The sequence below is a fragment of the Mesoplodon densirostris genome, chromosome 6 (assembly GCF_025265405.1).
Source record: "Mesoplodon densirostris isolate mMesDen1 chromosome 6, mMesDen1 primary haplotype, whole genome shotgun sequence".
Classification (NCBI taxonomy): domain Eukaryota; kingdom Metazoa; phylum Chordata; class Mammalia; order Artiodactyla; family Ziphiidae; genus Mesoplodon; species Mesoplodon densirostris.
The window spans coordinates 75,681,472-75,697,728 of NC_082666.1; the positions used below are offsets into that span (position 1 = coordinate 75,681,472).

Consider the following 16,257-nt stretch of genomic DNA (forward strand, 5'->3'; position numbering starts at 1 on the left):
TCAATAAATCTTACTTGAAATTTATGAGTCTGCAGTAGGATGCTGTTGGGCAAGTCTTATTCCAAAAAGGCCATGTTTTAAAAATTATGTTGGAAACTTTTGCAAATGGGTGCTGAGAAGAGATGTCCTTTTCATGGCTCAGTACCTATGTTGTACTAATAAATTTATGATGTACAGCAGTCTCAGCTAATGTCCAAATATCCAGATCAGAAAGGGTGGTGGCCCATGATGTGGAGGAAGCTAGAGGAGCTGTGGCACTGTTCAGTTTTGTGGGGTGTCTGTGGCCTTCCCAACCGAGTCCAGGCCTCAGAACCAAGACAACAGGATGCGTTTTTGCCCTAGTCAAGTTTTGTAATTAGACATTGGTGTGTACATCATCATTTGCTGAGTTTAATAGTTTATTTCTTTAAAAAGTTGTCATTGGGGCTCCCTGGTGGTGCAGTGGTTGAGAGTCCGCCTGCCGATGCAGGGGATACGGGTTCGTGCCCCGGTCTGGGAGGATCCCATATGCCGCGGAGCGGCTGGGCCCGTGAGCCATGGCCGCTGGGCCTGCGCGTCCGGAGCCTGTGCTCCGCAACGGGAGAGGCCACAACAGTGAGAGGCCCACATACCACAAAAAGAAAAAAAAAAAAAAAAAAAGTTGTCATTGATGAAGTTTCCCTTCCTTATTTTGTTTGAATATAATTTATTAGTGCTTCATATGGGGACACATTATGGACTAAACTCCATTAACTATTTTATGGGAGACTTCTGAAAAACGTCTGCTTATTCTAAAATGTTACCATTTAGCAATACTCAAAATAGCATACCTTTCCACCATCACTTTCTTTGATAACCATGTAGGGTTCTGCACAGTCTCCAATCTCTCCCTGCTGAAGGACTTTTTCAATCTACCAACAAAAATAATATTAAAACAAAGTGCGTGAATTACATTTGTATAATGGAATCTATGCAACCAGCAAAATAGTGTCTTATGACAATATTTGATGACATCAGATGTCCATAATATATGTTTTTTGATTTAAAAAATTAGTACGAAGAATATTACACAGTTTGGTAAAAAAAATCATAAAGGCATATTAAAAGGACGATAGATACACAGCAAATATTAATAGTATTTGTCTTTGTATGGTGGGATTATGTACTATCTTTATTTTCTTCCTATTGCTTACATGTATTTTCTGTTTTTAAACAATAAACATGTATTATGCCTATAATAAAAAATACAATAAAAGTTATTTTTTAATACAAAACCCACGAGACATATGTAGGATGTGAATAGTTCATTTTGTTTATTATTGCTTACAATGAAAAAAGACATATGACCTCTGTGAAAGTCAGGTTGGGGACTAAAACCTTCCACAAAATGAATAAATGAACAGAATAAATTATCTGTAATTGTCTCCCTTGTGTTTCCTATTAGGGCTGCTTCTCTGGATTTAACAGACTTGGAAAGGAACTTGAAAGCAGTAGGATGGTAGAGCTTCTCACTTTGCTAACTGGCTGGTAATATGAATTACTACTGTCAAGCATCGTCTTCCATCTTGCTTCAAGTGAAGGACCTGGCTGGCCATAAATCTAGGCACCATGTTTAAGAGAAAAAAAAGCAGAAATTTAAAATTGTCTAACCCTCTGCTCAAAGAAAATTTAATTTAACTTATATGTGGAAGAGAAAAACAAATGGATTTAGTCCCATTAGTCTGTGTTATTAGTTGAGATAATCCTTGAAGAAGAAGTTTGGGTCAACATATCCTAAAAGGCACACATTCTTAACAGGCATTATCAATTAGGCACAAAGTATTTAAACCAGAAACACCCAAGTGGTAGACGGTGTTTCATGGAATTTCAAAGGAAATGGCATGGGGCTGCTCAATGAACATCTGTCTCAAGGAGAGTGCAAGCATTAAGTCTCTCGTCTCACAGAGGAACTTAAAAACCCCTTCCCACTGCCATAGCCTGAAGACAAGGCTGATCCTCCTGAGAGATGCACCAGGTTGAGGCCATGGACACATAACACTCGAGGTAGAGACTAACCCATTTTCCTGTTAGTCAGCGATCATTCACCTATTCACTTGTTCAAAAAACATTTGTTGAGTCCTTTCTATAGGGTAGCTGTTGGGGAGCCAAGGTGGTGAACAGGATAAGCCTGGTCCCTATCCTCCTGAAATTTATGGTCGGGAGTTTATACAGCAAAGTGGAAAGAAGCTAATTTTTCCATGAGGTCACTGGATAGAAATGTGGTCTTTAAAATGAACTTTGAACAGAGATAAAGAACCTTTTCATTAGAATCCTGAAGCAAAGAATGGGAATGCCATGACTTTGCATCTATATCATGGAACCCACAGGAGAGGGATCTCCAGAATTTGGAAGGAGGATCCAGATTCGACCAGATCAGCAGCTACTATTCCCTTCACCGAGTTGGCTAACTTCAGGTACTTTGCGAGAAGGAGCTGCCGGCTGCTATGAGAGCCTACTATATGGTCCTTCAGGATTGATATGTAAAAGAAATGCCTCAGTCCTCATAACCATGGCAGGTAGGGGAAAGGGGCATATCAGAATTGCCTGGAAATTTCTTTAAGGTAAAGAGGCTACCCTCAGCCCTATTTAGAGGGAAAGAAGCAACAATTGTGGTATTACAATAAAGAAAAACAAATCAGAAGCAAACCAGGGACTGTCTTACTGAGTAGATTTAAATTTCTTAACTCTATCCAGACAATTTAGAGAATGTTTATCACTGCCAAATGAATGCATTTATACATCTGAAAATTTTGGAATATACTTAGTAAGTAAGTAAATAGTCACCCATAGGTAACGACTGATATTTAGCAGACTGCTATGGGTTACCCAAAATAAAGTCATCCACTGAGAATTGGAATTGGAAGTAAAATTTGGATCTATGGAACTGGTATTGGCTTCTTTGATTTCCCAGGCTAGAGTGAATTTTCAAAGTAACTGCAAGCTGCTACAGCTTGCTAGAGTGGACTTTAAGCTAATTTTCCTGTATGTCTAAGTAATATTGCAATGAAAAGGACACACATTAAGTTTGACAACAACAGATGTGTCTTTTCAGCAATAGAATTTTAACTCTATTTTCCAGAAACTTAAATGTTCCCTTCAAGCTATAATGACCTTTCAGAATTTTTGTAAAACGGTGTAAAGGGAGCTAGAATGGAAGGACATCTGCCTCTTGTTAAGTGACCTCCACATCACCTGAAGTCTTTGGAACCTGTATGCTACTCTCATGGGATCATGGGGGAATCAATGAGATTATGGACATAAAACATTGTGCTAACTAGAAAATGTCCCAATCCTAGAATGCTGGGTGTACATGAAATTAAAACACCAGGACTTTTTTTTTTTTAAATTTGAGGGTAAAGAGTCAAAGAGACTAATTATTTGGCTTAAAGTAGATAAAATACTCAATGTTTGCTGTTAACTTCTAACCAGCCATTTCGGTGTGTAGAGAAAGTCTCTGGTTTTCTTACATCAGCAAAGAGTACAACCTAGAATGAAAGGTCTTTCCACTTAGAACTGCCCGCAGATTTTGACTCTCACTAGACATACTCAGTCTGTGAGATGGTGATGAAAAGGGAGAGTGAAGCTTGGACTCTATAACCCACACCTCAAACTGTCAGAGCCTGGATTTTCGGACATTTAACTCTGGGCCTTTAGAAAAATGTGAACATGATTAGGAGACTCTGTCTGAGATTTTTCTCCACAGCAGCATCCCAGAGCTGGATAGCTGAGGGTGTTTTCCTTGTCAGAAGGAAGGGTGTCTATACATGCCAGGTTTTATTCTGTAATCACAACTACTCATTGAGGGAGGTGTTATTATCTCCACTTTACAGATGAAGAAACTAAGTCTCAGAAAGGTTAGGTAATTGCCCAAAGTCATATAGCTACTAAGTTGCAAAGCCAGGACTCAGACCTAGGACTGTTTGACTCCAAAATCCATAGTCATTCTAGTACCCAACTCAATTTGCTTTTAAAGGAAAAGGAGTAAAGTTGAGAGGGAAACAAAGCGAATCTCACAGAGGACATGTAATATTTTCTGATACCTCTTTCACTCTAAACATTCACTGGGAGTAATGCAACAATGAGAACATCAGACTGTGCAAATCAGATTGTGTTGAACTACCTTGACTACTAGGTAGATGTCCGAGGATGGATAGGTGACTGAGAATACCGCAGATCTTGCCTGACTGGATGTGGCAACAGAGGGCGTGTGAGCGCGCAGAAATCCTTTGAATTGGTCAGAGTTCAGGTCACAGTGAAAATTTTCTGAGATCTGTAAATGAGTGGCAAAATGAAAAATGAGTTATACCTATTGTTCTCATGGTCTAAACATGTTAATAAAAAAAGTGGAAAAGAAAAACCCACCAAGTTTCACCAAAGAAATAAGTATAACCGTAGACCTGGTTTATGACTAGTGGCTGCTGGAAAATCTGATACATACTTTGTTACAGTCTCTAGATATTTCTGAGTCATTTGAGAGATGTTCTTTGAAACATTAAAATTTTTATTAACCCACCAGTATCTCCTGAATTTCAGTGATGTGCTAGGTACTGGATTGAAGAAAAGCAAGGCATTACTTTGGCTCTCAATTAATTTACAAACAAGAATGAGGGAAAAGGCAAATGCATACTAACTACAGTAAGAGCAAAATATAAGTGATCACACGCATACAAAAAAGTGCTGTGGAAGTTCCCGAAGGTGAGAGGTCACATCCAGTTGGGGGCATGGGGAATGCTTTCCATGGGGGAGGCATGTGAGATGGATAGGCCTTGGAAGAAGGTTCCACCAAGCAGAGCTGGAGGGGGACTGTGTACCAGGGAGAGAGTGCACCACAGATATCTCAGAGGCTGGAACACGTGGAGTGACTTTAGTTAACATCAAGGAGCCTGGCTTGACTCTGCCTAGGCTCTCGAGGGAAAGAAAGCAGATGAGAGCCATCCTGAAGAAAGCCGGGCATGGAAGCTGAAGAATTTGTTTTTAATTTGCAGGTAGTGAGGATCCATTAAAGATTTCAAGCAAGAGCATGTCACGATGAGTGCTCCTGAGCTCACCGGTGCAGTGTTACTTAAGAACCACTGTAGAGTTGGGTTTCCCCTTCATCACTAATAGATTTACAGCCAGGAAGTGGCTCCCGGGCAGAGACTACATTTACCAGCCTCCCCTGTAGAGTTAGGAGTGAGCATGTGACTAGATTCTTTCCAGTGAATTGCGAGCACAAGTGATGATGTATCTAACTTCCAGGCTCCAACACCACCCCACACCCCCACCAGCTTTTCCCCTTTTTCTGGGGGCTGTAGTGGCAGTGACAAGAGTGACTGGGGAGGGCACATATTGAAGATGGAGGAGACACTGCCACTTGGGTTCCCGAATGCCTGAGTGGAGCAGACCACTGTTGACCCCACACCTTCCTACTCTGGATTGTTAAGAGACAAAGGCAGAAAATTCTCCTTCTTCTAGCCAAGGGTTCTCCATATGTGGCCCCCTGACCAGCAGCTTCAGCATCACCCGGGGACCTGTTCGAAATGCAGATTCTTAGGCCCCATCCAGATTTACTGAATCAGAAACTCTGGGGGGGGGGCGCCCACCATCTCTTTTAGCAAGCCCTCCGGGTGATTCTGATGCCTGTGCAAATCTGAGCTTTAAACCACTGTAAACCATTTAAACCACTTAAACCATTAAACCACTTTAAACCATTTAAACCATTCAGCTTTAAACCACTGAATGTGTGTGTGGGAGGTTGACCAATACAAATCTTAGTGATTATTAATATTTATTCAAAATATACACACTTCCTTAACTACTGAATGGTTATGGGTAGAGGGGCAGAAACGTCTCCTCTGGTTTTGCTATTTGTGTCCTCCTTTAGGAGTTACAAAATGACTAAACATTAAGACATTCATGGAGAAATCTTTTCAATTAAAAGCACAATATACTTGCACTGGGCTTCTTATAGCCGTGTTTACATTGCTTTGTTTTATGTGTAACCCCATATGTCACTATTTCACTTCTCTATCTCAGCCAGGCTACCACCTCCAGCCGACTTTCTCGTAAAGGTTCTTCAAAGAACATAAATTCCCAGGTCACTTCTTTAAAAACTGAAAAGGCAATAGAACTGGACATATCAAAGGTCATTTGCTTTCAAATCTGACGTGGCTTTCCTACATAGAAGTGAGATTTAAAAACATGAAACCCAAGACAATGAACAAAATGCGATGCCCTCAGGGTTGGGCTTTATTTTGCTGTCTTACCTTTTTCCTTTCTTTAACATCATAGAGGGCAATGCTGGCAAACAGAGGCTCAATTTCAATCTCAAACCTGTCAAAGAAAGAGAGAAAAACATATAGTTTTAACTTAGATAATTCTGAATTTTCTGAAAGTGCCTGGATATATAATCTGGTTAAAAATGTAAGTTGGGGCTTCCCTGGTGGCGCAGTGGTTGAGAGTCCGCCTGCCGATGCAGGGGATACGGGTTCGTGTCCCGGTCTGGGAAGACCCCACATGCCGCGGAGCGGCTGGGCCCATGAGCCGTGGTCGCTGAGCCTGTGCGTCCGGAGCCTGTGCTCCGCAACGGGAGAGGCCACAACAGTGAGAGGCCCGCGTACCAAAAAAAAAAAAAAAAAAAGTAAGTTGTTTTCAGAAGTATTTGGGTAGCTCTATGCATGTGAGAATCACACTGGAATGTTAGTGGAGAAATATGGGAGGTTCATGGGAAAACTCCTAATCATTTGAGATCATAGTGGATGGTACATTCTCCCCAAAAGTGCTTGCTGGTGACCCTGCAATAGAGAGCGGGTGGAACAGATCCTTGGTCTGATCCAGTATGGCACTTCTTACCATTGTAGTTGCTGTGTTTTCAGAGGATTGAGTCTCTGTCTTAGCTAAAGGTCTTGTTTACAGTTTACAGATTACTGCTAGAATAGAAAGCTCTATTATTCAATTTTAAGGGCTGGGGCTTTTCACCTAGTACAAAAAAGAAAGTTCAGTTGCTTTTCTTTAGGTTAGGTTATGATGTGTGTGAATATCTGGCCCTTCCTAACTCCACTGCCAGGGTAGCTGCTGACCTGAGGTGGAGGGAGGGGACTGAGCACTGCTGATAAACACTGAGGTGTGTGGATCCAATGAGAGCTGGAAAGAGCAGCTCTCATATGGCCCTAATTGCCAATTCCCCCGGAAATGGTGGGTTTGAAGAGAGGGCATCCCCAAAGCATAATCCTGCCACACGTTATAGGATGCACATGGAGCAGAGATGTTCACCTTCCAAATTTCTCAGGTTAACAATCCATGATACTGCCAGCTAAGAGCCCTACTAATCAGGCCCTGGATCACTGTTATTGCAGAAGTCAGATAAATTAGGTCAAATTTTGTTTCAAGGCATATGTGAGAGGATGGCCTTATCATTAGATAGCTTTGTCTAAAAAGAGGACTTTTGAAGAAGAATATTTGGGCAGAGGTAACCACAGACAAGAGTGAGTTGGTCAAATGGCACTTTTGGAAATGAGGCAGTAAGGCATGAGGGCAAATTCGTAGGGCACTGAGTCAGACAGACCTGGGCTCTGTTCCCTCTCCCACTGTTTGCTAACTCTGGGATCTTAATCAGGTTACTTACTTTTCCCAGTTGCATTTATTTATCTGTAACATGAGGAAGGGACACCTGCTCTTCCCATTCCCTAGGATTGTTGTAAGCATTGTGGAAGATAATGTGTGTGAATATGCTTTATAAACAATGTCAAGGAGCACCATTATCCACAGTAGCCAGAAGGTGGAAGCAAACTCAGGTGTCCATCAAGGGATGAATGGATCAATAGAATGTGGTATATCCATACAATGGAATATTATTCAGTCTTGAAAAGAAAGGAAATTCTGACACATCCTACCATATGGAAAAATGTTGAAGACACTGTATAAGTGAAATAAACCAGTCACAAAAGGACATGCATTATATAATTCCACTTAAATGAGGGAATGGTGGGAGAGAGAAATGGGAATTATTGTTAAGTGGGTACAAAATTCCAATTTGAAGAGGTGAAAAGAGTTCTGGAGATGGATGGTGGTGATAGGTGTACAACAGTGTGAGTGTACTTAATGCCACTGAAACACCACTAAAAATGGTTGTGATGGCAAATTTTACATTATGCATATTTCACAAATAAAATTTAACATTATTAAATTTTTACTGTTCATATTTAAACATTCTAGGTTTACCTATAAGAACTTGCTTTCTTTTATCCAGTTTATTTAAAGTAGTGAAAGACAGGATGATCTCTGGTTCCTCTCCCCTATTGCAGGCATATGTTGGTATGAATACTATTTAAGATACTGGAGTAGGTCAAGTATACATTGAGCAAACACTGTGATTCTACTTAATTTCTGCTTTGGCAGTTTGGGGGAAAAATAACTAGAAACTACACTTCACAATCTTCATCAAGAGAAATCCAAGTGACTCAATTTTTTTTTAATAATATTACATGACTATCTTAGTGACCACGTGTTACCACTTGTGAGAAGAGCTACCATTTATTTATGGAAAACATCTAGGAGACTTAGTGTCATGCATCACAGGGAAGAATTCCTCCAATCCCAAAGGGCATAGCTGCTGTATCTGATGAGCTTCCTGTGGTGGGTGGGTGAGTGCCTCAGGCAATAGGGTGGATTTCCTGAACAATGAATGCAGAGGGGGACCGATCAGCCACTTCTACTCAGTCCTCCTGCTGAAGGGCTAGGAGGTTCCCCCTTCCGGGTCAGCTCGGAAGGGCTAGAGTTTGCCTTTCTGTACCCATTGCTTGATACAGAACTCACTTATCGGCTGCTCATCTCCGTGTACAAGACAAAACGTCCGAACTGCTCCCCCCATCCTACTGGTAGAACTGGCTTAAGGAGGGTGTTACAACATCAAGAGATCTCCACACCTGTGTAAGCAGTCATGCTGGCTTGTGTTCTGAGCAGAGAATTCGGGAGGCTCCGCAATAGAATCAGAAATTTATGGCACATAGGAACTTTGAGATCTGGTCTCACTACTTCATTTACAAGAACTCAAAATCCTAGAGAAGTCCCCAGGGCTGAAACATAGTCTTGAATCCAGAATCCAAAGGCTCTAATTGCAAATCAGGTGCTGCCTAAGGGGTCCATGAATTGACTTCAAGAGATGGATGACCTTCCTAATAGGGTATGAAAAAATGTTATGCTTATGAACTTTTGCCTTGGTAGAGCATTCACAACTTAATATTTTCAAAAGAGCCTATGAAGAAGTGGAAGAACTAATTCTCTAAAGCAGCAGTCTGCAAAGAGGAAAGGGAGGCAGGCAAGCACTCCAGGGGGTAGGCAAGACAATCCACTGGAATGCAGGAAGAAAATACTATAATTTATTTTTATTTATTGAGTTCATCCTTCAAAATGCCTCATTTATGTATGTTTTATAATATAATATTTAATAAACAAATAAAAAATGAATACACACATGCAGAGGATGTGTGACTTCTAAATACAATAAAAAAATATGGAAACAATTGCTTTAAAGCAAATGTGGCCCATGAGATGAATCCAGATTTCAGACATGTTCTTTTTGAAACGTGTGGTACTTAAGAAGGAAATCAGAAAATATTTAAGAAGTCAGGAAATTATGCAGAAAAATCTGGATTTCTAGCTTCTCTTAAAAAAAATATCAGACAATTGACCAAAATGGGCTTGTTTACTTGGATGGCAAGAATTGACCCTAGCCAGTAGTGGGTGCCCCGTTGAGATAGTTTGCTGCAGTCCCCACTACTCTATATTGTCCACTGGCACTGAGACTGAGTTTTAGTTGCATTTTTCATTGTGTTTTAACAGTGGTGTGCTGGTAAATGTTTAACAAACAAGCCTCTAAAAAAAAAAAAAAGGCTCTAAGTTGTAGCATTTTCTGAGTTCAGTGTTGTAAATACTTCCACCATTTCACTATGGCCAATTTCAAGCTACCAACGTGACTTCACTGAATAAAGAGTTGGGAAGAGAAGTATACAATCAGCTCTCAGGAGTTAGAGCGGACTCCAGCACACCATTGGCTTTTACCGTTATTTTTCTTAATGTAGGCCACTTCACTCAATTAATTACCTACATGCCTAACCTTAGTGTTTTGCCTTCCCTGTCATAGAAGAATGACTGTCAAAGGCTTGGCAGGATTAGATTCTGGGAATAGCTGACTCCAAACTCTGCTCTTTCTACTACCTCACAGGGCACTGTTAAAAGTGTGTTGGGGGTCCTCCCCGATTCAAGCTCTGATGGTAAAGACACAGTCTGTATTTGAAAGGCAAGACAGACCTCAATGTAGTGATTAGTGTCTGCTCATACTTACTTCAGGGTCAGCAACTTGACCAATATTCTGTTGCCCAGATGTTCCTTAGGACAGTCTGGTACCGGGCGTATTTCCACAGCATCCTCCTATTGTTAATCACATTGTAAAAGAAATCAGTAGTGAATTCCCATGAAGAGTCTCAGTTGAAGTTAACTCGGGGAAGGGAAGGCTGCTAGCCACCATGCAAGACAGCTTGCATTTGCTTTATTTCTAATTGCAGAATAACACATTGACTTTTACAAGAGAGTTTACTATCCAACCCCTATGCTTCAAAGTCAGCATTTACAGCAAACATTTTCTCCTTTCAGAAAGCCAAGCATTTAAGACAAAGAGACTGAGGGAGGAAGGAAGGAAATGTGAACATGGATATGGCTTAGTAACATCCACCAGATGGCAATGCAAAATCTTATACTTATTGTTGACTTTTTTTTTTTTGGCTGGCTCTAAGGACACAGAATATTTCTCCTGCCAAAGGCTTTACTTGTAAATATGTGAGTTTCAGATTGGAGATCTGAGTCAGAACAGTTCACCTGAGGCTGTAAACCATTAAAACTATAATACAGTGTCTTTCTCGGTTTACTGTTTTCTTAAACAGATGATAGAGATGTGGGGTTGAATTTGTATGTTCTAAATAGACATGTCCAGCTAGAACTTGCTAAAGTTCTAAGTATAGAGAAGCTTAGTAATGACAAATTTAAGAGATACGTCTGTCTATTTTACTACATAGGGACCAAGGTACTTAAAGGGAAGTATCAAGTTCCTGTTGTAACTTTTAACATTCAAATGTGAACTATCACAGTATCTTAAGCATAGTCATGCATGCAAAGATCAACAGTGCAAGTTTCCCTGAGAACTTTAATTCTTGCTCTTGTAGTAGGCTATACAAACTCTGATGAGTGGTCTGCAGCTCACAAGGGTGCAACGAATAGAGCCATGTCTAATTGTATTTTCCTGGGCTATAAATGATATCCCAAATACCCCACAGCAACCAGAAGAATTTTAAAATTCTGTTCCGATACCTACACTGAGCTGAAGTCTCTCAGAGCAAGCTGGAATTTTCAGGGTGATCAGAACAGACACATCTGAAAGGGAAGGGGCCCCTTACTGGAAAACAACCTCACCGTAAAGACACTCATGGGTTTCCAAGACTGCCTTTGGTCTGGATTCAGAGCTTTGGGATCCTTTTTAAAAAGCTTTTCACTTGGAAAATTGTAAATATATACAAAGGTAGAGAGAAGAATGTAATGAACCACATTTACCTCTCACCTAGCTTTAACAATTTCAACTCATGGGCAACTTGGTTTCATCTATACTCCCTCCTACTACCTTCCCCCATTCAGTGTTGGAAGCTTAGAAGCAAGGCCCCACATATCATATATTTTCATCTGTGAATATTTCAGTACAGATCTCTAAAAGATAAGGACTTTTTAAAAACACGTACCATAATACTATTATTACTTTTTTAAAATAATGTCCTATTGTCACGAAATACGTAGTCAGTTCCAAACTTCCCCAGCTCTCTCAGTTTTTTTTACAGTTAGTTTGTTAATCCAGGTTCCAAAGTCTACATATTCATATATTTGCTAACTCTAATCTATATGAATTTCTTGCACCTTTACAGTTATCTGAAATAAGAATGAATTGCCAATAAAGCAGAAGAGGAAATGTGAAGTTGTACTGGATACCTGTTGTTTTCCTCTTCCTGGGAGAAAACAGATAGATATTTACAATGAGAGAGAGAGAAAGAGAGAGAGGGAGAAAGGCAGAGAGAGAGAGAGAGAGAGAGAGAGAGAGAGAGATCATAAGACAGAAAGGGATAATATGAGAGATGATGTTCTTCCATCAGCTGACCCAATGGATCCTGAGGCCAATTCTACATCTGCCTACTTGTGATTTCATTATGTGAGCCAATAAGTCCCTACCTTTTTTAAAAAAAATTGGTTTTTAGTTGGGTTCCATCACTTGCAACCAAAAGAGTCCTAATGCAAACTCCTCTACGATTTGGAGTATAGTGGCACCCTTCGTATGGATCAACACATAGGATGCCTTTTATAGAATCAGAGTGAATCAGGGAAAAAGCTCACCTCATAGAAGCTTGGTGGTTGAATTCTACTTTTGCATCCCCTGTATACTCAGTCATAATTTGGATGTAAGAGTTCACCTCTCTTCTTTTTTTTCATTGGGAAATAAAGTAATAATAATATAAAATAATTTCACTAATGTGGTGTCAAAAAATTCAGCACTTGTAATCATTTCATGGTAGGCCAGAAAGTTACCCTTTTTTCTACAGGACTTTCTCTGGAGAAAGTACAAATTACAAGAACAAATGCAATTTCTGTGTGTACAACTCCAACACATTAAAGGGCTGGTATAGAAGCCCTCTAACATTTTAGACTTAGCAATTTCCAAATAAACTATACACTAATCACAAAGCATTCCTCTCCACTTAGTATGGCAGGCTCCATTAGGACATCCTCTAGATCATAACTTTTAGTCTCAATTGAGTTTCTGCATTGTTTAAAGACCATAAAACAAAATTCCTTCAAAATAGTCTATGATTCATCCTTGTAATCAAGCCTGGATATCCTCCCATTTAATCTCATGAAGGAGACTTTAATGAGCTGATGTCTCACTGGTAGTCTTCTCCTCACCCTTTAACTGTTTTCTCTCTACTTGTGTCCACTTTGGGTCTTTATTACCTTTTGGCACCTCCATCATGGAATTGGGAGGAAGAGGAATGCAAGTGAAGGTCATATCAGTCAGATATAATATTTCTTGACAAATTTGGTAAGAAGTTTTAAAGCTGTAGATGGAAACTGAAAAGTTACAAGATGTGATTGTTTATGTCATCTTTGGATTTCCATTAGGTGTGCTCATATACCAGGTAGCCATATATAGATAAATAAACAGTTAAACATAAAATTTGGAGTTAATGGGTTTGGATTCCCCATTCTATAATTCAATTTACCTGCTGTATCTTGAACAAGTTATTTAACATCTCTAATTCTTACTTTGTAATCTGAAGATGGAGATGATAACACTGCCCACATAATTCATATTTATTTTTAATCTGCCTCATTCAGAAGAGGATTCGAGGCCCCTGACAATTAAAAAAAAGGATTTGAAGCCATTGCAAATAAAATAAATAGAAGAGAAAACCAAGGTGGTTGGAAAATAAGGATAAGAAAAAAAGAAAGCTGAAGTAAATTCAGGACACCAATAAGTAAGCCACCAGATTTAGTAGAGGTGAACAGAAATTTGACTCCAAGTAACGAATTTTGTGGAGCTGATTACAAGATGTGACAATCTCTAAGCATACACATTTTCTCAGTGGGAGCATAATTCTTCTTTGTCTGAAGGTTTGAGGGACAATTTTTTTTTGGATCCTCATTGAGGCGGGTGCTGCATGATGAGTAGGTCAATATCCTTAATAATATTTGCACAGTGGACATATCATATCAAATAACTGCTATTTCCCTTATTGTCTTTTTTTGCTGACCACTAACTAGTAAGCTCATCGAAGGGCAAATAAGCAAACAATTCACAGGGGTGGGGGATTCACAAGGTGTGAGAGTGAGGCTCCCTGATGGTTTTGATTGATCCAAAGATCACATTTCAAATACTTAGAGGCATGGAAGGATGGCATATCTTTTATGCAAAATTTCCCTAAATCTTATTTCCTGCAACTCAGCTTTTAATAAAATTTGGACAGCAAAGATATATTGTGGCAATCCGTTTCTGGCAAGACGCAGAAATGTAGATATTCTGACATGCAGAACGGAAGACTAGGAGCCTCTTGTAAAGGAGCCTGAACAGGCTTGAATAACGGTCATCCGCCATCCCATCCAAAGTGCCCCCAGGAACGACCAAAGGCAAAGCCTAAATCAAGTTGTTTCAGGTCAGCTCCACTACATAGAGTGGACAATCAAGATCTGGGTGTTCTATGCATTGGGAACACAGCTATGATTATTTTCGACTGGAATGTTTTCAAAGCAGGTCTCTCTGGTTGTTCATTCTCTGGTTGTTCATAGAGACCATCCAACAAAAAACAAAAAATCTTAACAGAGCACTAACGAACATCAGGGATTAAGTAATACATATATTGATAGATTAGCTGCAAAACACACCTTCAAGTAACTTAATGGTTTGACTGGCTGAGTGGGCTTGCTGCATGTAGACCCTTGGAATGTTCTGAGGATTAAATGAGACAGTATCAGTGAAAGTGTTCTGTAAAGTGCTATGAAAATCCTAGTTGTTATTAAGGAACCTCATCTGTATGATTGATCAATAATTTGCTCTGCTGTTACACAGGCTTGCCTTAATGAAAAGAACAGCCCAGAAGTCACACAAGTAAGCATCCTGACATTACTATACAGTAATGACAAACAATAATATTTTCCTGGAGGCTCCCTGTGTCTTCATTGAAATTCTCCAGCATAAAGATGGTCACACCCACCTCATCCACTGATGGGTAAAGGGCAAAGAGCTCGGCATGCCGATTGGTCCTCCGGGCCTCCTCATTCTGCTTCTCAAAGTCCTCGGCACTCACTTGTTGCATGAGGTTTTTCAGCCGCAAATCAGGCTGCAGGCTGCGGAGGTCAAAGTCACAGGCAGTGATGGGGCCTTTCCCAGATACATCGCACAGCACGTTCAAGTGGCAGGGGCCTGCCTGTGAAAAAAGACATGTCTTGGTGAGAGAGATCATGGGTCTAAAATGAGAACTAAAGGGTCTGGAATGTCTCAAGACTGCTCCAATGTGAGACTGCAGGGTTGGGTCTCAAAGAATTTCTGACAAGAATCACATCATAGCTTCCTGGACTGGGTATCCTAAAATTAAATGTATCCTTCCTGCCTGGAAGCAGGTAATTAACTCATCAGATGTAGATACACCTGTTCTTGAGGAAAAGTTTGAAAACAGTTCTGTATTGCTGTTAGTTTGGGGCATGCTCTCTCCTGGAGATTGGGAGCCAAACCTCTTATGAACCCTACTCATGCCTTGTGCTCAAGCAGAACAGAACCGGAATAAGGTGTTTAAAAAAAGCAGAGACTGGACTGGGGAGTAAAGGGACCTCATCCTAATCCCAACTCCAGAGCTTGGCTTTCGAAACTGGAAAATAAGACGATCTGTGAGAAGCCTTCTAAATTAAATTTTATATAAACTCCAAAGCTGAATAGTATGTTTCCGAAGACAGAGATGTGGGCATGGGAACACTTTCCTACAGGACTGTAGTAGCAGTTACAGGAATAAACACCAGGAAAAAAAAAAAAAAAAGAGCGTTTGCTATTCCAGCAGTATTCACTCAGCTGCAGTGTGTTTGAAAAAAACTGTCTTATTTCAGTCACAAAATGGCCACTTCATTCCACGAGAAATGTCCTGGAAATTGGGAAATGGATACCTAACTACAGACTTGGCATAAAACATACAATCATAATCAAGAATATGTTGTAAGAATAATAGATGGATCTGTTATAAACACCTGTAAAATTTACGGTAAAATGTTATTCTCAAAATACTATTACATGGACATACTACTGTACAATATCTCCATAATACATATTTTTGGTGACATCTGTCTACCTCATAAAAGTGTTACTCTCCTAGATCATAAATTTTATCTAAACTGAATGTGTTAACAATAATCAATGGTAATAATTTAATTATTAATAGTTTTGTCCGTCTTAGAATTTGTAAGATGCTTGGGAAACTGAATTGGATTTCCCAACACTCTTTAAAAGGATGTAAAGATGTAGATAGATAGATAAATAGATAGATAGATAGATAGATAGTTATTGATGTCTTTATCTATCTTCAGAATTTATTCTAAGGCCACAACTGGACAAGTGAGCAAAGATGTGAGGACAAGAGTATCTCTGGAACTCTGTAATAACAAAATAATAGAAACAACCTAAATGCCCCC

At 39.9% G+C, this 16,257-nt stretch overlaps 1 protein-coding gene across 1 annotated transcript in view; it reads right to left on the reverse strand.

Annotated features, from left to right (window-relative positions):
- Positions 1–16,257, reverse strand: part of DOCK8 (dedicator of cytokinesis 8) — a 231,738-nt gene that overhangs the window by 122,716 nt on the left and 92,765 nt on the right. The window contains exons 6-10 of the mRNA XM_060102256.1: positions 14,796–15,008; positions 10,340–10,425; positions 6,264–6,330; positions 4,139–4,288; positions 810–890 (exon numbers count right to left, since the gene is read on the reverse strand). Coding sequence (XP_059958239.1) covers positions 810–890; positions 4,139–4,288; positions 6,264–6,330; positions 10,340–10,425; positions 14,796–15,008 — 597 coding nt within the window. The remainder of the gene's footprint in view (positions 1–809; positions 891–4,138; positions 4,289–6,263; positions 6,331–10,339; positions 10,426–14,795; positions 15,009–16,257) is intronic.